At 47.8% G+C, this 23,940-nt stretch overlaps 1 protein-coding gene across 1 annotated transcript in view; it reads left to right on the forward strand.

Annotated features, from left to right (window-relative positions):
• The first annotated feature begins 7,803 nt into the window (after nt 1-7,803).
• LOC126545591 (PH domain leucine-rich repeat-containing protein phosphatase 1-like) overlaps nt 7,804-23,940 on the forward strand; it is a 53,672-nt gene continuing 37,535 nt past the window's right edge. Inside the window, exon 1 of the mRNA XM_050193509.2 lies at nt 7,804-8,419. Within this exon, the coding sequence (XP_050049466.1) occupies nt 8,067-8,419 (353 nt within the window). The 5' untranslated portion in view covers nt 7,804-8,066. The remainder of the gene's footprint in view (nt 8,420-23,940) is intronic.

Here is a 23,940-nt window from a genome sequence, read left to right on the forward strand (position 1 = left end):
ATTATTTGTTAGTGTCCTAAATTAGACGCAGAACGTAAAGCATTAACAGATTGAATGAAGCGCAAGATGGCCTCACACACAAGCACAAATGACATTTATCTCGAGAGGACAGCGGATATTTAGTAGAGAGCTACTTCTGCTCCTCCTAAAGTTCCTTTGAGACAGAGGTGTGAATAATGAGCATTGTGGGTCGAAGTGGAACGGAGGTCCTGTGGCGCCCCGGTTCAAGTCCATCCTCACCATTAGCACTCACCTTCACTAGATGCGTTGTGCTACCAGATAGAATATGACGGGCTTCAGACCCTATAGGGTCTACAGTATACCAGTCTACGGTATACTACGGTATACCGTAGTTAGGTGGCGCTCAGGCAGTAGAGAAAGAGAGAGAGAGAAGGGAAGAAGGAAAGGCAGGGAGGTTAACCAGACTGAGTCCAGTTTCCTACCCTACACGTGGGGAGGGAGATGGGGAGTGAAAGAGAAGGAAAAAACATGAGTCTATACCGCACTTTCACATGCACTAAGTTGACAACGCTTGTCCTCTCCTCTTCTGCTGCCTTATTGCACAAACGTTCTCAATGGCCTCAGCCAGCTACTAATAGAGTTTTAATGTAAATTATAAATAAATTGTAAATTATTGTTGTAAACTTGTGTTCTTTAGATGCATGATGTAACACATACTATTTACAGGTTTCGTCTATTTTTGTAACGGATTACAGAGCTGTAAACTTGACATTCTATTTTTCTGGAATTTCCCGGGGTTTTCTTTTAATTTATGTAAAACGAACTGAGGACCCTAGTATAACATTTTCTGCCAATAGTCGCTAAAGTTTGGTACTTTTTGACGCGACAAACTTCATTCACATTGGTTCAGCCACGTTAAAGTTTCTGCTTTTTAAAGAATTTTCTAACTCTACGTATTGAATAGGCATTCAAATAAAGCACTGATAGCGGTCTGAAATGCTTTTCTCAGCTGGGAAAGGCGATGTCTCAAGAAACATTCAAAGTGCCTTCAAGACTGCTCCATCCGGTTTGCTCCAAATCATCATGCAAGAACTAATCGTCGGATTCTCGAAGTTTTTCGTCCATAGAATCTGTCGACGGTCGGAGCATCCGTCATCTTAACTTTCACTAACACTTTCGGGCCGCGCGTCCATTTTCTTATACGAACTGTTGTGTATGGGAATGGCTTTGAGAACCTGAGTGAAAAGCAGTGCTAAAGAGCAAAATTAATGCATAATAACTAAGCATCCGCCGCGCATTAGCTAAACCACGTGGGCCCGTATTCACAAAGAAGTTGAACGAAATCCTCGTAAGAACAGTGCTAGCAAATTGTGGTGTTAGTGAAGCCGGCCGGTTAATAGCAGACACACTAACGAACGAAAAGCTTTGTGAATTTGGCCGGCGATTTATTTTCCGGATAACTATTAGTTGTTCCGAAGACCTAGTGGTGTTTCCGTTGAGCAAATTGCCCAAAAAGTGCTCTTGCAAGGTGCTCTTTCGAGCTTCAGTGATGCTGCCAAGACCACCGCGAGCCCAGGCGCAGCAGTTATGTGTGCCCCTTTACCACATAAAAAAATGCTACAAGTCAGTTGTGACGAACCAGCAAATGCACTAGATAACTGCTACGGGCGCCACTGGTTGCTTCAATTTTATTGAAGCTGCACAAGGAGTGCCGTCAAAGTCCCGAGCGTCATCCACAAATCAGGGGCCTAATTCACAACACATGTTTTTCGTAAGAGCTCATTGTCATTGGCTGATCGCCTTCGCTAATAATATGTCCAACGTCAGGACTGGCTGGGATTTGCTCTCACGAACAATTCTAGAGTAGGAGAGTTTTGTGATTACGGGTCCACGTTTTCACCGCTGACGAGAAATGTTCATTTTACAACGCGAGGCATAGCAATCTAGGGCGCGATTTCGTAGCGACTTCATTTCCGATGTGATTCCTTGCCGCGCTTTTCGCGCTTCAATGAACAAGGCGACGCTCCGCCCGCGTTATCAATAGGATCAGCCGGCCGTGAACAGTGGATGATAAGAGTGGCATAGAATCGAGCGTAAGGCATCACTACAATATCGCGGCCGTGGGGCTCTATAACATAAAGCTATTTCAACCTGTTTCTATTCAATTTCTGCAATTAGTCCTCCACGATTGATCAAACATGTTTAGAGCCACCCGCACTTCGCCTGTCTCTTTCATGCGACATCACAAAACCGCGAAAACTCCCACGTCAAAGTGGCGTGTAAGCATTAAAGATGTATTGATATGACGAACAAAACTGCATTTGTTTCGGAATAGCAGGGGGCTACCCCGTTCCAAAAGGAATAGAGGATGTTTACCCACCGATCGATCTGGCACTAACTACCTGGAGCTGTCCAGGAGAATGGATTTACTTGTGCACAATAATAATAAAAAAATGTGTGGCAAAATAACGCTGTCAAGCCCTCTCGGCACGCATACGACATCGCTCTTCCAACTTTTGTTCGCTGAGCATCCGTTTTAGCGGCCTTTTTCCGCTGCACTCCGCCGCGATTTTCGACCAGCCACGTCGCGAGCTAAGCAAGGGGAAACGGGCCAATCGCAGGCGCCGGTGCCACCCTCCTAACCAGGTTATCTACTTTCAGTGCGCTAGCTCAACCCCACGGAAATACTCTCCACTTCTGCGTGCTCCTCAGCATCTTGTCAGCCAATTACATAAAAACAACCAGTCAAAGTAGGCAATGATATACGCTTTGAAAGCAAACAAGAGTGATCTCCTATAAATGCGGAGAGCGTTCTTTTTTTTTTTTTTTTTGGCAATTCAAACAACGCTGCAGGCCACCGTAACCGCCACCGCCCGATCCTTGCGTCGGCGATTACGTAAATTTGACCTCAGGAGACTGGAATAAATACAGATTGGAATAGTTCTATGTTGTAGGGCCCCTGGCTACCGTCGGCGCGGATCGCCAGCATTGAGCTTTCGACGTCTCAGTTGAGGCCCCATTACGCTTTCTCTGAAGCTGAAAGCGTCCACGCACCAGAGGCCCATACTACCATCGCTGCTATCGCGGCCACCGCTCTGTATATCGCAAGAGCACCGAGGAATGCCGGCACGAAGGCGCTCCTTAGCCTTGGCTATAGTCGAGAAGAATCTTGGACGGAATTCCCAAGAAGCAGAGCAGCCGCATAGCCTCTATAGACGACGGAAAAGAAGGCTATTTGGTTGTCGAGCGCAGCTATAGGTTTTTGCGAAAGCTATAAATAGCGACCGGGTACTAACTCCACATGTATGAGTCGTTCCGCGAGTAATGAGAGAGCTTGAGAGAAGCCTGTGAAGGAAGACGGGAAGTCGTCTTCTCTTTCACGAAACGACACGACCGGGTTGTCTTCTGGAATGTGTGTTCAGGGCCCAGCGAGACCTTAATGATGAAGCTTACAGCTCACATGAGGCACAATCGCCCGAGTAAGCCGCATAGTAAGGCGACCAAATACCTAGCAACGGCACTCATGAAATGCGGGTATAATGCCTACGTTTTCATCGCGTTACTCTCTCACGCCAGCGACAAGCAGATCGTAGCTGGCACGGCCGGCCATGCGTTGGCCATGTGCCTGTACAGACTTCGGAGCGTCATTCCTCTCATAAAATTTCCCACCCTCGCATTTACCTTGGCCAGATGCGTTGCTTATTTATGCATACTGAGGCACTGGTGAGTACACGCGATATCGACCTTTAAAAAGCGAGCATGGCGCGGACAAGAGCACGCGTATCGTAGAAGTTTGGCTCCTGGAGAGATTGTGCAGGCGATGGCGACATAGTTTTGCTCGTGAAGCACTCGCATAAAGAGCCTCTCCATAAAGAAAGAAATAAGAAGTGCAGACCAATTTGCTTTCGAAATCAAAGTATAGGTGATCGCATAGATAGGTGCCTGGAGCTTTCTCAGCACATGTCAAGGTAATTATAATTACTCACTGCTCTGATATTAATAGTAGATCATACTTTGGTTTTCTCACCAAATGCTATGCTAAGGACAAAACAAAAAGAACCACTTTCACGGGGAACTTGAGGTGGAAACCCAACGAGTGCGGCTCTGTTATGGATGCTCATAGGGGTGCTGTCGGAGTGAAACGTAAGCGGCCATACACGCACGGTCTTTATTTACTTTTGTTGGAGCCCACGATACGAAATCGATGTGTAAGAACTCGCCGAGTGTACACCATACATGGTATGGTGTACACTTCACGACATCCACCTAAGAATTCGCTCTTATACCGTGTGTCCCAGCTAACGTTAGCCAAGCTGTTCAACGAAAAAGAATATTTAAGAAACACGGAACAAAATGCAATTATAAAGCCTCAAAGGTAAACATTCGGCACCGTTTATTTTTAATCTTTATTTTTTTTCATTCAACAGCTTGCCTGCAGTTGCCTGGTGCCTGGTTGGGGACAATTGAATTATAGAGAAAGGAAACTGCAACATACGGTGTTCGGTTGTCAGAGGTCTGACGACCAATTAAACACCGTAGGTCTTAAGGTCGTATCTCGCAGCGTTTATTGTTAATCTTTATTTTTTTTTATTTCACAGCTTGCCTAACGTTAGCTCGGACACCATATATATATTTATTTATTTATTTGCAATACTGCCAGTCTCAGTTGAGACCAAAGCAGGCGGGCACAAATTTACAGAAAGAAACGAACAGGTCGTGTTACATGGTACATTAAAAGAAGAAAAGAAGGAAAACGCTTCCTTAACTACTGCAGAAATCACCAATAATACAATACTTTTGGTTGGTATAACAATATGGCTATAACAATATAACAATGTAGTTAGTATAACAATATAACAATATTGTATTACTAGAATTTATATAAAAAATAGCGAATGAATGACACCTGTAAGATTAGAGAGCTTATGCAGCTAAGACATAACCGCGCAGAAGCGGCGAGTTTGGGGGTTGAAATGCAGAAATTCCACGCACAGAAATAAGTATTACAGATATGTGGGTTAAGATTAAGATATGTGGGTGTGTTAAGTGGTGTCTTCTCTGTTTGATGTCTCTAGTAGGTTGATGAACGATGAAAGTGACGGAGAGGAAACTATGTCTGAGTGGAGGAGATTCCATTCTCTGATCGCACGTGGGAAAAGTGAAAACTTGAACGTGTCATTACGAATACTGTACTGGTTTAGTGTAAATGGGTGATTTTTTCGCGACAGGCGTGATGTAGACAAAGTAACGTACTTAGTTCGGTCTATCTTATAACTGTCGTGCATTAGTTGGTAGATGAATTTTAAGCGGGCGTGTCTGGCCCTAACAGATAGTGTTTTAAGACCTGCATCAGCTAAGAGGTTTGTAAAGGAGTCATAGGGACTGTATTTGTTAAAAATGAACCTCACAGCTTTTCTTTGCATCTTTTCTAGTTTTGATATGTTAGTTGATGTGTGTGGAAACCAGATGATGTTAGCGTATTCTAAGACGGGGCGAACAAAAGTTGTATAGGCTAGTATTCTGGTGTGTTTCGGTGCAAGGCGCAAACATCGTCTAATGAAAAAAAGTTTGCGTAATGCGACTGAGGTAATATTATCAATATGTAAGTTCCATGAAAGGGTAGAAGAGAATGTCAAACCTAGGTATTTGTGGTTATTTACTTTATTCAGGCAAGTGCCACCGAGGGCGTAAGAAAATTCTGAAGGCTTCTTTTTTGTTGTAAAGGACATGCATACAGATTTAGTGGTGTTAATTGACATTTGCCACTCTTTACACCAAGTGGACACCAAATCGAGTGCTCTGTTTAATAATAAGTGGTCTGCGTAACTGACAATTTCTTTATAAATAATACCATCATCCGCGAAGAGCTTAATGTCACATTCAATGTTAGCAGCAATGTCGTTAATAAAGATCAAAAATAGCAATGTGCCCAGTACTGACCCTTGGGGAACACCGGAGGTGACAGCTACAGACCTGGAAGGGGTGTTATACACAATAACATATTGTGTTCGATGTGATAAGAAGTTTTTATCCATGCAGTAATCTGACCACCTCCGATTGCAGCCTCCAGTTTTGCAACTAATTTTACATGGCTTACACAATCAAACGCTTTACTGAAGTCGAGGAGGATCATGTCTGTCTGGCTACGGTTGTTTAGGTTGAGCGCAAGGTCATGCACCACTTCGGTTAGTTGTGTGACCGTTGAGAGGCCACTTCTAAAGCCGTGTTGTTGAGGTATTATTATATGTTCTTGCTCGAGAAATATAGTGATGTGTTTGAAGATAATATGTTCCAATATTTTACAAGATGTGCTGATAAGTGAGATTGGCCTGTAGTTGGAAGGTTCGTTGCTGTCGCCGGATTTATGTATAGGAATCACCTTCGCTTTTTTCCAGTCATCTGGTAGTTGTGCGGACTCGAGTGATTTGCGGTATATAATGGCAAGGTATTGGCTACACCATTCTGCATACGTTTTTAAAAATTCGTTGGGGATATCATCTGGCCCGTTAGCTTTCTTGATGTCGATATTAAGCAACAGATTAAGAATACCGGCATTGGTAATGCTTAATGAATCGATGGTTTTAGGTGGGCAGGGTAGGGAGGGCAGTAAGCCATTGTCTGAAGTGAAAACCAAGAAGAAAAAGTTATTGAATGTGTTTGCTCGAGCTGTTTTCTCTTCTAGAGACCGTTCGGGTGACACACCTAACCACGGGCGAAAGTATTTCCAAAACCTGTGTGGATTGTTGGTAATGAAGTCGGGGAATGTTGTGCTAAAATAGTGATGTTTTGCATTTTTTAACTTTCCTTTGAAGTCAGCGAGAGCGGAGGTCAGATTGTCTTTCAAAGATTGATTCGGCCCTTTTCTTTTAATAGTATGTCTAAGTCTTTTTACTTTATATATATATATATATATATATATATATATATATATATATATATATATATATATATATATATATATATTTAAAGCGTGGGCACAATGACCATGCGGACTAACAACGCATTCAAGCCTGTGCAAAAAGTGACGTGTGAATGCTGTCCTAAGCCGCAGACGGTTCAGTAATGTTACCATGTTTCTATTGCACTCAACTTTGAAGTAAAATACAATTTAATGTTAGGATCTATAAACATTAACTTCGAGCACTTTGATTTCTGATCAAATCAGTTGTTTGCGCAGAGTCGACAGGATATTTGTCTCAGCAACAGGCGGGTGATGAAAAGGGAGATTTATTGCATTTTCATTTTCATGCGCCTATATTGAAACAGAGTCCGCAGCAGTGTTTCCAGGAATATTGCAGTGTCCTGGAGTCCTCTGGCTTTCTTGTGTTCCTCGATGGTTTCATACACCAAATCCTTATTGTAAAAATCTTGTCTCTAAACACTTCTTTCAGTGTTTGCTTCAAATGATTGCTACCATGTGTACCGGCTAACCATGCCGGCACAAACGTGCGAAAGGTCGTGCTTTCGCTGCACAGTTCGCACACACCCCGTGCGATGCCGTCAAGTGTGTGCCTCCACCTCCGGTCTCGAGCTCGCGACCTTGTCCGGAGACAGCGTGCCGGCGAACGGGATGCTCCCCGGTGATTCCCACGATAGCAGCGGAGAAATCTGGAGAACCGCAATCAAAATACGGCACGCACCGCACGGTCACTTGAGCGCGGGGGGAAACGGCGGCGGGCGAAGTCGGGCGCCCCGCCCTTTTGATGGAGCGTGGGTCCTTTCTTCTTGCGGCAGGTTCGCTCGGCTTCATTCTGGGGCGTCTGGCAAGAAGGAGCAGCGAGCGCGAAGGCGCCTCCGCCATTGGCTGGCGAGGAGGTCCCGGAGGGGGGCCCTTTGTACGCGCGGGAGACCGTCCACCTTGAACGGGGTCTGCCTCGGCAGATGGTGCAGTCTTCCTCGGGAGTTCCGCTCGGTCACAGACGCCAGGTGCGCGCGGTCCTCCTCCTCCGCCGGAAGTGCAGCCAGCGTGACCGCGGTCGGAACCCTCCGGCATGGCTCGCATGGGAACAAGCCGTGAACCCTGCTACTTTGTAGTGCTGCCACAATTCTGACCACGCATTGACACTGGACTGCGGTCCCTCGAACTGAGCGCTGCCGGCCGCAGCATGACGGCCTCGTCGGAGTCGAACGAGTCCGAGACCGGCTCGGACACGGGCTTCGAGACTGGCTCCGATCCCCCATCGGTGGGTAACCGAGACACTCCGCGCACCTCGCCGTCTCCCGAGGTGGTCAAAGAGGATGTGCCGCTCACCGGACAAGTGCTCGACCTGCGCCACCGAAACCTCGAGAGCCTCGTCGTACGCGGAGCCTTCTCGGAGACCCTGGAGCGCCTCAACGTGGCCGACTGCGGGCTGCGTAAGGCGCCAGAAAGCATTTGGGATGCCACCAGCCTTGTGGTGTTCAACGTGGCTTCCAACTTCCTTCAGGAGATCCCACGAGAAGTGTCCCGCCTGCACAGGTGAGCCTGTCTGCACCTGTACGTGTGTATACAGCCCGCTAATTCAACGCAGTGGATAAACACTCCCAGACGGGATGTCATACTTTCAAACGGAGAAATCCGCCAGGGATTTGGGAAAGATGGTCCTCCTGTTGAAACCTTGACAGCCTGTCACACAGGTGCATGAATTCTCCCTGAAGTGTTTGAAAGCACAGAGGAAGAGATTTCTTCGATCAATATCGCAGATAACCGGTGGCATGAGCACAAACCAACTTATCGCTAAAGTTTCAACACGTAGAGTAAAGTCTGAATACAGTTTTGAAAGTGCCTGCGTGTAAGAACTTAAGCGATGGGTCGGCCGACCGTTCCTAGCGAGACATGAAGGAACATCGTTCTGTCATTTATTTATTTTCCCTTTCCGTTATATGCAACCGACTAGCGGCCTCCAATTCCCAATTACACACCTGCATACATCGTGCTCACGGAATAAAACGCAACAGGGAAGCTTTAAGTAGAGCACTCCATAGTGCAATTACTCAAGAGCACCTTGTCATGTGGATACAAATAGGTGCCGAATACACAAAGCAATTCGTTCGTAAATGATGTTTGCCATTTATCAGCCGACTTCGCTAATCATATGCCCTACATCAAAATTCGCTAGCATCTTCTACTACGACTAATTTTAGCGTACGTATATTTTTTTGTGAATACTGGCCCTTGCCACTAAAGCTGATGCGGACTCTGATTCAAGTACGCGGCCCAAAATTGCGGCGATGTCACACGAACTGCGGCCAGTGGACATGAAAGTATGCCCTTTAATCAGTCCTAAATTGGCTCGTTTCACTCCGTGAGCCCTATACATGCAGTGGTATAACTTAGTGACTGCATGCATATGTCCTCCATGCAGTTATGTTGTGTCCACAGTAAACTTCTCACATCACGGCACACATGGACTTTCCGCCCGCTTGCAACATCAGTGAAATGCTTTCCAAGCAACTCGCCTCGTCTTCTTCTGTTTTGGACTGTCTGCGTGTTTGTCTGCTTTTTTTTTTCCTTACCGGCTGTGGCAGTGCATCTTCTCTTCGCTCTGAAGACAACTACAGCCCCGACTTTAAATTATCATAGTCTACTATTTAGCCTTTATTAAGTCGGTGGCTTTTAAATGTGGCTCTTGGAGAACATGATGGGCTTTAGAAACTTTCGTGAGCGCCACCGTTGTACGCATTCTGACTTTTTTTGTTTGCCTGTCTGCGATTTTTTGGTGAACTATATAGGCGGCGTTTTTGCAACACTTATCTTTTTATTCGTTCGTAATCCTCTCAGTGCTTTTGTCCATCGCTGCATTTTATGCGCTGTTACTTTATTTTATCCCTCTCTCTGTCAGTTTACATATAAGAGCCTAACGTGTATGGTCTGTGTGTTTTCTTATACATCATCGCCATCTCCCGAAAACACGTAAAAGATGGCTTAAATGCCTCATGGATGTGCGCTGTAGAACACTCGAGTGGTGCGACAGTGCGGCGCAAGGCATCCTATAGTTTGTAAATCAATACCTATATGCGCACGCCAAGTCGAAGGGTATTTCGATGAATGCAGGTAATCAATCTCAACAACTGCTGCCAGAGGTTGTTTTCTTTGCTCCTATAAGTGCGCTGTTTTAACGTTCAACGCAAGATTGACGCACTACACTCGAATCTTTACAGTGAAGATGACCGTATTACCAGAATGGCGGTGTAAAACCAAACGCTTGTTACACTGCACATGAAATTACGTAGAGGAACTTCGAAAGACCCACTCAAAAATATGTTTGATGTTTAAGAGCTGCGGAGCTTCTTGTAGTTGGGGCGCAAATTATTTATCAAATAATGCCAAATCTGCACAAACAGCGACGCACTTGCAACGTACCAGGCCACGGCTGTTTGTGGACGCGGCGTTGCCTCAACACGAGAGAGAGAAAGAAAATGATAAATGAAAGGTAGGGAGGTTAACCAGGACTGAGCCCGGTTGGCTACCCTACACTAGGGAAAGGGAAAGGGGGATGGAAAGATTAAAAGAAGAGAAAGTCCACTGGAGATATCAGTCGGTCACTCAGTCCAGATCACAGACGCTGACTCAATCCGGTCGCTTTCAAATATCGCAGCGGCGCTTTTGTGGCCTTTTGTAGCTGCGATATGCGAGGCCATGGTCCCAAGGTCTTGTTCAAGGTGAACGGCCTTCCATCTAGTTGATTGAGAGCTGTGCAGAGGTCTTGTCTTTCATTTTCAAAAGATGGGCAGTAGCACAGTAAGTGTTGTATGGTTTCCTCGACAACGCAGGCATTGCACTCGGCGCTATCAGCCATTCCAATCAGAAATGCATAAGCATTGGTGAATGCGACGCCCAAACGTAAGCGGCACAGCACTGTTTCCTCATTTCGCGGAAGACCTGGTAACAGCCGCAGTTGCATAGAGGGATCGAGGGAATGCAAGCGATGTTGAGTGAATTCAGGTGTGTGCCACTTCTCCAATGTCAAAGAGTGCGCTAGCTTGCCTAAGTGTTGGGCTGCGTCGGTCCGCGATAAAGGTATTGAAACAAGGGTTGCTCCTTCGTGTGCTTTTCTAGCAGCTTCGTTAGCGAGGTCGTTGCCGGAGATACCGCAATGACCAGGCAGCCACTGAAACACGACGTCGTGTCCTTTCGCTATCATACGATGGTGCATTTCTCGCATCTCCGACACTAGTTGCTCACACGACCCGCGACGAAGAGATGACAGAAGACATTGTAAGGCCGCCTTCGAATCGCAGAATATTGCCCGCCGATTAGCGGGTTGGTTGTTAATGTAATCAACGGCACCTCAGAGGGCAACACTGCCGTCACACTGCCGTATCACTGCCGCCAGACACGTTTTTTGTTTGTTTGTTTGTTTGTTTGTTTTAGGGGGGGGGGGGGGGGGCAAGCACTTAACGCGGCATGGAAGGGCGGGAGGAGGGGAGTCTGGGCAAGCCGCATACTATAGGGGGCGACGGGGGGCATGTGCTCGGGGTGCCCCCCCCAGCTTAGCCACTGCTTCCAACAGTTCACATTCGCACACAGATGGCGAACCGGGCGAGTTAGAACATATTCGTGATAGCAGCGCGCTGTAAACAACGACACAACGCTTGCCCCGTTCTTCTCTTTGTGTTATTGACTGCGTGCTGCTATCATGGCGGTCCCATTCAGTTAAAAGAACATCGTGCAATTAAGCAAAAACAGCAGGGAAGCCTACTTGCATTCAGTATGTTAGTGCAACCAGGACGGAACCAACTCGCATGCTCAGTCAGGATTGTGTGACTAATTAAATTAAGGATGATACGATTCAGTCAGTGCTAATGATATTTGCGCTCAGGCTTTGAGAAGTTCAGAGCTCCGGAGCGCACGACTATAGGGGGGAGAGTAAATAGTACAGCAAATGAGCGAACTTATGTGCGATGAAATAAAGCGGAATAGTGATAAAAAGCCCTTAAGTATTTCCATTTACACGGCAGAACTCGCTGTCCAGACAGATCTTTTCTATATGCCTATAGGCTACTACTAAAGCCCAAGATGTAAAATCTTGCCTTAGCATTTGCCTTCACGGATATGGAAGAACGCGCGCCGGCCATACCTCGTGGCTGCCACCGCATAACGAATGCAACCTCGCCATCTCGGGAACTCGGACCTTCGCGGACAGGTTATGCAAAACAAGCTTTGAATCTGAGCCTTCGCGAGGTCATCGCGATTGAGAGGGAGTGCTGCACAAATGGGACCATAACTTGCGGACGTACGACAGGAAGCCCGGCTAGGTCGTTGAACAGAGCCACCAAACTTTGGCTAGTGACTGTTCCTTGCGCTTGCAGCATGTGTAGTAGTGACTCCGCTGATAATGATGCGGATCATTCACGTTCTGCCGACCAGGCTTAACGCGGCTTCTTAAGGGATATTCAAATTTCCTCAACACTCGAGGCACGTTTCTAGCGCGCCGAGTCACGGTGCGAACCGCCCCCATGCAGCGGCGCGTCTTTGGCTACGGTTCACAGGCGGCGGCGAGGCATAGTTTGCGGTGCCCCTCCCGAAGAGCCGTGAACGTTCATAACTCGCTCAGCGTGCCCCCTCTTTGCGCCGGGAACCGAGGGAAAGCAAACAGAGAGGAGGGGTAAATCGAGCAAAAAAAGAACGCATGCCCCGATGCGGGACCGGGGGAATGAGCGAGGTTAAAAAAGAAATTCTGCGGTGCGGGTAAAATTGACCTTCAAATTACTTCCAGAAGAGCGCAGCGCACGCATGTGTGTGTTTGTGCAGAGGGGGCGAGGTGGAGAAGCGCGCTGTGCGTACACGTACGAACTCGCGTACACCGGCGTGCGCCGTAGCGCGTAATGGACTCTCGCGGGCCGCGGACACGCGGCGGGTCTCCGCGCGGACGAGCCGCCGGGCTGTGTGGTCACGCACGGCGCAGCAGGATTCACGGTTCGCGGCGGCAGCGGCCGGCGACAACTGCGCCGGCAGCACCGCGCTGTGCTTCTACTGCTTCTCCTTCCCCTGTGCCCGTCTTCCTCGGCGTCTCCATTCGTGTTTTGTTTTGGCGCTTCCCGTGCTTCTTTTCCCCTCTGCCACTTCTCCGCTTTGGAAATAGAAAAGTCACGACGATGATGACGACGACAACTGCTATGCCCCGTGTGCCGCCGACGTGCAACACCGGGCAGACGCGAAGGGACGCCGCCGCTCGGTTCCAAGCTTCGAGCCGTAAATAATCACTCGACGCCCCTTCGGCCGCTTGTATTAAGCACACTGCCGGGCGGTAATGACGGAAACGCGGCACTAAAAGCCAGCTCTTCCGCCAAGCACGGCGGTCCTGCGGAGGTGATCATTGCGCTCGCCACAACCCGCGCGCCTCCTTGCTCGCGGCCGGTGGCCGAGAAGTGAAAGGCGGGGGGGATAACCGGAGGGGGCGAAACCGGCCTAAAGTGCGCGCTGCGTTTGCTGGTGCTATTTGGACGCGCAGTAGCCTCTGGCCGCAAAATGCTTGTGAACTTTAGTTAGTCAGCCTCTTTCGCCACGAAGCTTACTGCATATATATATATATATATATATATATATATATATATATATATATATATATATATATATATATATATATTTGGCATATAACTAAGTTGTCATTTGAGTTTGCTTTCTCAAAGAAGTGGCTTTCGAGTTCATTATCGTTAGTTCACTCGCTCGTTTGTTTGTTTGTTTGTTTGTTTGTTTGATTGTTTGATTGATTTAGGGATGGGGATGCGTTAATCTGTCGAAAACTGTATGTACACTGCAGAACCATTCCAAAAATGCAGGAAGTAGCACAGATTTGAGGTTGAAAGAAGCGCGTTCGCGAATAGCACGCAATAAAGCGTAAAGTCCTCCGTCTGACTAGCATATTATGCACGTTATTATTATTTTTTTTTTTGCACTGTAGTTAAACTAACAACACAACCTACAACAAAGTAGCGTAGCCAAAAGAGTTGCAAATGCAGGGACGACGACGCATTACAACGAGAGATAAAAAACAAGAACGGTTGTTAATATTGCCAGCGTTACGTGCAGCTAACCTCATTTCCGCTTGCACGAGCCGTCACTGGAATGCAGCAGACGGTGCGAACAATGTGCTTCCGGCGGTTGAACAACGGTCACTGTCTTCCGCCTGCGCCCCGCGACACGCTCGAAAAGTCGAATTCGTTGAAGCTGAGTGGTTGTCGTTTGCGCGCACCTGTTTGAGAATGGCGATGAGTGAGGTGCGTGAAGTCCTAGAATGAGTGAAATGACTTATTTTGGTCAAAATTGTGTTCGTCGAAAGAAAGAAATGAAGTAACCCGCTGAAATTCCCACGTGCAAATGAGATAGGAGTTTTATAGTGACGAAGAGGCGAGCAGCGAAGCGGTGCATAAGAATCTTAATGAAAACAAAAAAACAATAGAAAGAGCAGACAGTTGCGCGCGCAGAATCAGTACGGAGTGGGCCAAGAAAAACATTCGCAATATACGTAAATATGTGCTAAACATATCAGAGAGTCCATTTCCCTTTGATGAAAGCAAGTGCGATCAACCACCATACAAATCGCAGGACAGTATTTATGCACACGTTGTGTACGATTGCGACAGAAATAATCCCCAGCGGCTCGTGTACACGTTGCGCTCTCTATATATAGTTGTTTTTTTTTTAAAGCTGCACCAATTTTTTTAATTGCCTCCGGCAGATAGCACAATTCTACTCCTAGATCTAAATTACTCGATGAGGCGGCCATTACTTCTACGAGAAATGGAATTGCGCAATTTAATGATTAACAATAATTAATGGCCAGAGCTTGGCTGTACGCATAGAGCTAAAGCAAACGTTGATACATGCGCGCGTCTGTTAGCGTCCAAAATGTCGTACCATTTCCGTGGCCTCCCTATCGGATGGTGTCAGCATTGCTAGCAGTGTCAAAAGGGCCGGTGTCGAATTTTGTGTAGCCGCGAGAAGTCTCTTAGGAGTCAGATCAAAGAAAGAAAGAAAGAAAGAAAGGCGGCGAGTGAGTGAGTGAGTGAGTGAGTGAGTGAGTGAGTGAGTGAGTGAGTGAGTGAGTGAGTGAGTGAGTGAGTGAGTGAGTGAGTGAGTGAGTGAGTGAGTGAGTGAGTGAGTGAGTGAGTGAGTGAGTGAGTGAGTGAGTGAGTGAGTGAGTGAGTGAGTGCCAACTTAACGACCGAGCTACGCTTCGCCAACATTACTATGCGCTATATTAAACAGTTCAACGCTTCGCGTACGTAATGACTTCAAACACACAGAATAACGCACTTCGCTTCAACGTATTTTCCAGCACCCGCGCAGATACACAAGTGTGCTCCTTTGTCAAACATGTACGAACCTATGCACGCTGAGAAAATTTCACACTATAAAGTTCGAAAACTTTCTGAGAGCAAAAATTTTGAAACTAAAGTTTTAAGGCAAAAATTATTCCACGTCTTTATTTATTTATTTCAACGCAGAAGTACTGTTGCATTCCCGATTGATTTCGAATACAATTTTCAATGCGAAACGCGCGCTTAAAATGACTTATCAGTCTTGCAACTAATTTTCATTACAAAATCGAACTATTTTCATCATCGCCCAAAGAAGGCAAAGAGCCCCCAATAAGCCCACGTTCGGCCGATGGTTATAGACATCGTATAAGGTATATCCGCTTTCGAGGTACCATTGTTATCATTCCAATAACTTAGCTCTTCTCGAGAAGAATTTTCTTAAAGATGTTGCATTATAGCGTTTTAAGTTAAAATCAACAGACGCGTGATGTTTATCGCAAAGACCGTACGCTGAATGTGTGCTTTTCTGATCTCTCATAATGTCCACTAGATGCGTTCAGATATTAACGAGATATCTACTCCTTTCTCCAGTCTTTCTCCACATCACCATGCATTTTTTAAAGTTGTGTTTACCTTTTTCTTTTCTTTACATTTGGGATTTTCGAGGCAATCGATGAAGTCTGCTTTGTATAGCATCTGCCCCTTCTTCAACATGGGCCACGGCAAACGAACGCGTTCAGTGGCATAGTAAAAATGCAAGGGACGAAAAACGACCCTTGAAAGCCAGTTAGTGAACAAGGCCAAAAGTCGTTGCGTTGCGTTTTGTTTGCTGACTGCGTTAGCTTGGAACGAGGAGTCCACGGTCAAAACACAACGGAACGGGCCTTCATTTCCTGCGCCAAGGTACACTAGCCAAGTGACCAGCTACCTCCCGCCTCAGTAATTCTGGGCAAACTTGCAGAAGCTGCCACAGAGCGTAGAAGACAGTCCCCTTATCCGCCAACGCTGCACGACATTCGTAGTCTGCGCTAACTCGATTGGCTTTTGGGACCACTCAGAGAATCAGCTGCAGAGTGTGCCTGCACTCAGATCGGTGACTCTGGTTTACGAATGTGGTCGCCCTCTCCCGATAGCACCGCCCGCGGCGTGCAACAGCTTGCTCGCCAGTGCACGCAACTATAGCGAAACTTGATGCACGTATGCGCGTTTACAACGCTGGCTGTGTGTGTATACATATATACATATACGCTCGCCATCAGCTAAAAGGCTTGGCCGCTGGCCTCGCGCAACCACAAGCTGGCTGCGGGAGCGGGTGTCCCTGTCTCTCGCAAAGGCCTGTTTGATTAAAAGCCCGCAAGGCCGGGGCTACATTTCTAATTTGTGCGCGCTCCGTAAGGGCGGGGAAGATGAAAGAAAAAAAAAACAGCAAAAAGCGGAAAAGGAAACAGACGCAAGCTGCTGTGTACAGGGCGTTCACTCATTACCGATACATTTTCCTCGGCTGTTTGCGAGTGCGCTTTGTCTCGGCACCGGTAATTCGGCTCCCATACGTATACCGCTTCCATGCGAACCCCTCACAATGGCGGCTTCCCATCTATATCGTGCGCGAGTACGGCTGCACGCGGAGGCGGATATCGCAGCGCGTCGCCGAGCAATTGTTCTGCGCCCGAAGGCGAAACTGGGGCTCGTTGTGCAACGGCTCAGTGAGAACTCCAGCGATCACCGCGGCCGGCACTGGAAGGCGGACAAGGTGTGTCCGTTGAAGTCGACACCGGCTTTCCCCGCCGACGCGATGGATAGTGGAGCGAGCGGGAGATGAAGTTCTCACTTGCTCATTAATTCGGCAACCGAGGGCTTCGCTGTAACGCTTTCTTCGGAGCTCGCTCGCGAGCACAGGTTGCTATGGGTAACATGCAACACGCATTGGTGCTGCAGAGATTGGGCTGCCTTGGGGGATCTACATGGTGACGCCCCATGTATGCCCGTGTATAAGTCGGCCTCGTAATATACTGAACTCGACACAAAACCAATTGTGAATAGCGAGTTGAGTTGCTCGGAATCCGCCCTCCTAGTCGTTAATATTATGACCATTTCTCTATACCGCTTTAACTTGTTGCTTTTATTCATGTGAACTGAGAGCAGATGTTGGCAATTTGGAGATATTTCAGGCTGGCCTTGGAGGCGCGTTACCTTCTTCTCTTTTCTATTGTTGTACTTGTGCGTGTACGCGCACTAAAATGGCATATTGCTTCGTAATTCGTTCATAAACTTCTAATGTTGGTTCATTTAATGATAATAATAATTGGCGACTGGCTGTGTCGAAAAGCGCTGGGCACCACAGCGTCTGACTCATCGCTTGCCCTCGCTACAAGCAGCGTCAAAGTAGTTAATAATGATAAAGAAAATCGGATACCCAAATCTGCTCAACTCAATATGGTTACTTGAAGGTTTAAGGCTGTACAATGACGATAACCAGGCATTTATGCAAGCAGATATATGGCTACATAGTTACCGCTACACAGTTAAGCTAAACTGGTCGTTGTTCGTTATTAACTGCATGCGACAATATCATAAGTCAGGCTGTTGAATAGCTCGCTACTTCAATATCGTAGCTAAACACGCACGTATTAAAAACACTACACGAGAGAACATTATAAAGAAAATAATAAAAATGAAATAGTCAATAACTTCCACAATCGCACAAAGTGAAATTCCCTTATTACACTACAAATGTACAAAGGAATTGATATGAACTGTAAATCTATACATGCATAATGCAGAGTCAGCGTATGATCTAGCAGTAGCTGAATTGGTAGACAAGTTCATTTAGCATTCCAGAAATGTATATAGCTACACTGGTAGACTACGTATGTGTCTGGAATACATAAATGAGCCAAACTAAAAAAAAAATTTAATTATGTGGTTATACGTGCCAAAACCACTTTCTGACTACGAGGCACGCCGTAGTGGAGGACTGCGGAAATTTGGACCACCCGTGGTTCTTTAACGTGCACATAAATCTAAGTACCACGGGTGTTTTCGCATTTCGCCCCCATAGAAATGCGGCCGCCGTGGCCGGGATTCGATCCCGCGACCTCGCACTCAGCAGCCCAACACCATAGCCACTGAGCAACCACGGCGGGTCTGAGCCAAACTCACGTCGAGAAGAGGATTTCTAAGATAGAGTGCGAAAACAAAACACACCTTTAGCGACGCCGTTTCCAAATTCCCGCACCAGCTTCCGATGACGTCATGGATATTGACATCATTATCTCCCCCGGGATAGCTAAAGCTTATTAATCAAAGCAGATTGCATGGGGGGAGGGGGGGGGGGGAGTTCTAAGATAACCAAAGTGTCAACTCCTGGGAACTTTCCGTGGACGAAAACGTTCCGAATACTAGGAAATAAAAACTACCTTCGTTTTATCCGCTAATATTCAAAATATTTGCGCCGAACTAATGCAAATAGAGTTTTTAAACAACAAATTGCTAGACAAACTGATTTAGTGGTTCTCGTTGGTGTCCTTTTAAACACCCACACGCCAAACGCGCGCTCACACATGTTCAGGTGCGCGCGAACTTCATGTGTACACACCCTCTCACCCGCCCCCCCCCCTCCCCCCTTGTTTGACATCGCCCTAATAATTTTCCACGGCGCATGAGAATCCTCCACATTTAAGAACTTCAGCAAGAACTTCATTGACTGATGCGGTTAAACGATAAAAAAAAAAATGCCTGTGAGATACATCGTATAGTGGACGGACAACAGTAATGCAGCAGGGAATCCAACTGGCGACCTCGTGATCGGCAGCAGAACGCCATAGGCGCTGAGCCACTACGTCAGTACCAAAATTTTCGTACTGGAAAAAATACCTTATATATATGTTCCCTCTTTCTGTTACCTCTGCTTTTCATTGCAGTTATTCACGGAAACCCAATAATGCATTTTCCGCGTGACACAATTGGCACAGGAACGTGAAGAAGGGGAGACGAGGGGCCTGTGTTTTTGTTAGTCACATATGGAATCAAGCCATTAGATGATAAAGCCAAGAAAAACCCTGGGGGGAATTATTTGTACTTTGAATTGAAGTGTAGAAACGATAAGCTAAAGGGGAATGCAAGTGGGCGAAAAAACAAGTTGCCGCCGGTAGGAGCCCGACCCAAAACCTATGCATTACGCGAGCGTTCCCACGTCAGCATTCTTTAGTATTTATGTGTGCGTACGTGTTCTATCCGGGAGAGTGTCAGCCAGAGCCACTCATGGCCACGGCAGCGGATGTGGAACATACTTCTGGCCGATGGCGTCACGGTGACATCACTTACGTTATAGCGCTTGTTTTGTCTCGGTTTTGTGTGTGTGTGTCTGTTTATGCTTCAATACCATGAACATAAACCAACTAGCGCAGCTGTCCAGCCTCCTGAAAGGAGGCTGGTGCCAGCGTTAGCGACAAGGGGACGCATGCCAGGAAGTTTTGTTTTCAATCTTCATTATTTATTTCAACTTGGTAGGTTAAACAGCTAATATCTATGAGTTATATGGACGAACTTCTTAAAATATGACATTTCGGACAAGTTCATATTGCCATTAAAAAAGGAACTTAATTTGTACAGCTGTTTGTACTCAAACGGGTACAAACATTGCAAGCACTAGTCTTTGTCTAGCACGGCGCTCCCGTTGAAAATACGGAGCATCAATTAAGCCACAGGCAGCCTTATTCGTGTCAGCCCCTGCTCTGCCGTGACGTTTGCTTTAATTTACTTCGACACCCTTTATGCCCCCATAATAAGCTCTTGTGGATTACTTTAGTGCTGCGCGAGCTGGTTAAGGTAGTAATGCCATACGGAGCGGCAAGTCTTTCACATTAGGAGCCGAGTGTTGAAGACGGTAGCGCCAATAGAAAGGAACAGATACGGTCAGTACAATTTTATTCGACGGCCATCATTTCCACGCAGCATTCGATGGTTCTACTGGCGGGAAGAGGGACTAAAAACAAAAACGAACTGGTAAAAAACACGTGGATACATAGAATTGAATTCTGGGGTTTTACGTGCCAAAATAACGATTTGATTATGAGGCACGCCGTAGTGGGGGACTCCGGATTAATTTTGACCACCAGGGGATCTTTGCAAGGGACACGGGGTTTTTTTGCATTCTGCTCCCGTCGAAATGCGGCGACCTCAACCCGGGTTCGATCCCGCGAACTCTTGCTTAGCAGCGCAACACCGTAGCCGCTAAGCCACCGCAGCGGGTCTTATACATACATACATGCATACATGCATACATGCATACATGCATGCATACATGCATGCATACATACATGCATACATGCATACATACATGCATACATACATGCATACATACATGCATACATACATGCATACATACATACGAGAGAGAGAGAGAGAGAGACGTAAAATCTTACCTAGACACGGTCTACCTGTATGCCTGAATTTCGCCAGAAATAAAAGGCGTCTTCTGTAGTGCGCGGCGCTGAGCGAGCGTTGCCCTATATGGTCCGACTACATCTCGCAGCTAAATACAAGCTCCTCGACGGAGGGTTAAAGTACGCTTGAAGGTAACCTTTGACGCTTTGAAGTATCTGCAAGTACAACTTACTTTATCTAAGTCTTCGTATCCAGTGCGTTGGCATACAACACAGTCGAACCTTAAAGAGTCCCATATTGCCATCCTCAGCCACACCAGAGGAAATGCTGTGAGTGCCAAGCAAGAGCTGCCAAGAGGTCCTCACCGCCACTTTTCGGGAAATAGCATTATGGCACAGGGTAAGCACCGAGCGGTCGCCGAGCCACTCTCGCAGCTTGATCAGCTTTGTGGCGCCCAATTACTTCAGCAGAGCACTGTCGCTCAGCCTGCGTGCATACGCATAATGAAATCGTTCAACTGTGTTCAAGCCTTTGCAGGGAAAACGACTCTGCATCCATCGAAAAGGTTTATACTTCGAACTGCCCAGCTCACGCGCTTACATCGTACTCATTGCGTATGAAATGCATCAATAGCTACAGGTACCTTGAACTCGTTGCCCTCTTTTCTATAGTCTACTTAGAGATCACCCTGTCATTAAACATGAGAAGCTGCACAGGCATTTAAATTCTTTAAACCCGGCACCAAGAGGTTATGCCCAAACCCGCGAGTCAGAAAGACCGAATATAAACGCGCAAATTGAAGAAACATTATACTGCGTAAAGTCGTTGGCGAAAATACGCTCCCCTACAAAAATTAGTGTGCGCTTGGTCTGTGTCTTTGGTTATAGCGGTAACTAAGCTGCCTCAGAAGATGAGTAATCGTGGACTTAGGGTCATAAGTCACCTTTGCATTCTTCTTTTTTTTTTTTCATGAAGCATGCCCTGTGGCATAGTTATTTATTTCAATAAAAGCGTGGATGCCCTCCTCGTGCCCTTTGTTCGCATAGTCTATATATGCAGCTACACGTAAACATAGATTCTGTGCAAAAGACTGGACTCAGTTTTTGTTTTGGCACATTACAATACCCCCAAGGAATCGACGCAAACAAAAGTAACAATAAAAAAAAGATCGAAAAGACAGAAACCTGAAGCTACCATCTTTCTTTAAAGGTGAAAAGGTCGTACGCACTCCAATGCACGGCCAGCAGCGTGTACCTGGATCACTGAACGTCTTGAAAAGCAAAATTTACACACTCGAAACAAGAGGCCATTCATCTTGGTTTTCAGAAAATTACGCCATTTGATCAGTGCTGCATGCTAGGACAAAAACAAATACAGCATTTGAGACAGTTAAACCTGCCTTGTACGCTAGGCACATAAGGTCGCACACAACGTCGCATAACGTTGCCTTTTTTTCCCGTTCATTTTACAGTAGTGGCCGCATTGCAGTCGGGAGAGTGAGTGGAGGTCGTAGAAAGCGCTGAGAGAGCAACGAGCGGCTCCGTTCGTATGCGTCATAATCGTTCTTTCACTGTTGTCGCCAAAGGAATACAGAAGCGGACACAAACGACACACTGCTCGTTCTGAACTCGGTGTAAAGCTGCGCGCAACCGTTCTGGCTCTGGCAGCTGCCGAGATGTGTTCGGAGCACGTACTATACACCGCACTGCAGCCAATGGGTCGCTGCAAGCAGTGCGCTTGCTTTCGTGGTGAGAGCGCTTTGTACGACGGCGTGGGGCGCCTTGAGAAACGTGGCCTGCTTCGAATGCGTGCGTCGTGCTCCGTCGACTTGGCGCGTGCGTGGCCGGCTAGCCAGCAGTCGCTCGACACCAGCAGCACGGCGTCGCGGCTCATCCGTGGCTCAGCGCAATTTGCCGCCTGACCTCGATGCTGCTTAGCTGGACGCGACCTGCCGGCCACGCTGGCTGTCGGACCGCTGTACGTTTCGGCTGCGCTACATAATGACCCCGCAGGGGTCCCAGTCCATGTCGCAAGTAGTCTGCGAGGCTCTCTTTCGCAAAGCGAGATCACCAAATGCCCCCCCCCCCCCCCCCCCCGCTCCTTTCTCGTTATGTCCGAGCTGTCCAGTCGCACACTGTTCTCGACGCCTTTGTTTCAAGTTGCGCACCGCAATTTGCCTCTATAAAAATACACTCTCCACGGAGTCGCGCGAGAAAGAGTGGTTAGCCAAAAGTCTCTGCGAGCGCGGGACCGCGCGACTCTCTTTTCGTGGGAGCACGGCGACTTGTGTGTGCGGAGAGAGTCCGCGCCTGCACTGCTGTACGAAAGGGTCGGCAACGCCGGCGAACGTGCGAGCCATATGCACCGCTTTCCTACCAGCTAGCGGACGCAGCGATTCATTCGGACTGCCAAACAAAAGGCAGCGCCGAAGCGTTCGTGATCGAGCCGCGCCCTCGCCGCCGCCCTTGCGGGTCTTGCGTATTCAACCGGTGTCGTGGTGCAAGCTGCACCGTTAGCGCGCGCCGCGACACCCGCCCGCACCGCTACTTCCCGCGCACTGCGAGCGCCGCATCCCGTTTTCCCAGTGGCTCGCGGCAGCCAGCGTGCTTCAGCTTAGCAAAATGAGCGAACAAACAGCTGCGTGCATGCGTACGCACACGAGCACTGACTGACCCTGATGCGTTCGCTGGGGCGTTTTCTCTCTCGCGGACGCGCCGAGCCGCCGCAACTCTAAAATAGCCCAGGCAGCGGTCGTCCTTCCCTGGCGTCGTCGCTGCGGGGCATTGTTCGCGCGTAGCGAAGCAGCAGCAGCCGCCGCCGCACAGGTGCTGCAGATGGAGACAAATGTTCAACAGGCGCGCCAGATCCGCGTGCTTGATACGCGCGGCGATCAGCGTCGTGAGCGCGCGCGGCCATTCACGCTCCCGTTTGCTGCACCGCCCCCGGCCGTCTTCTGCATCGCGCTATCCTCGGCGTGGCACTCCAGAAGCGGCGCACTTTTCTGCTTGCCACATTAGAACTGCACGAGTCGTCTCACGCACGCACACCTCCCTTGTGACGGAAAAAAGAGCGCGCCAAAGCGCTCTTCGATATTTTCCCTCCCGTCATAGTTTGCATGGGGGTCGAGCCGTCATGCTGGACGCTAATTTCCTCCGCCTGACACTGCGCCCACGCGCGCGCGTGCCTGTTTACGAACACGGCAGCTGCCGATATTCCTGGGGCCGACGTTTCCTCCCGGCTCTTTCTTTACGTGGATAGCAATCGGGAGGAGCGCGCGCCGGTCATCATTTCGCGTGCCTCGTGGCTTTTGCATATGTGCCTAGCGTGTCACGAAAACACTGCCGAAGGTTG

Source organism: Dermacentor andersoni, chromosome 1, assembly GCF_023375885.2.
Source record: "Dermacentor andersoni chromosome 1, qqDerAnde1_hic_scaffold, whole genome shotgun sequence".
Taxonomy (NCBI): Eukaryota; Metazoa; Arthropoda; class Arachnida; order Ixodida; family Ixodidae; genus Dermacentor; species Dermacentor andersoni.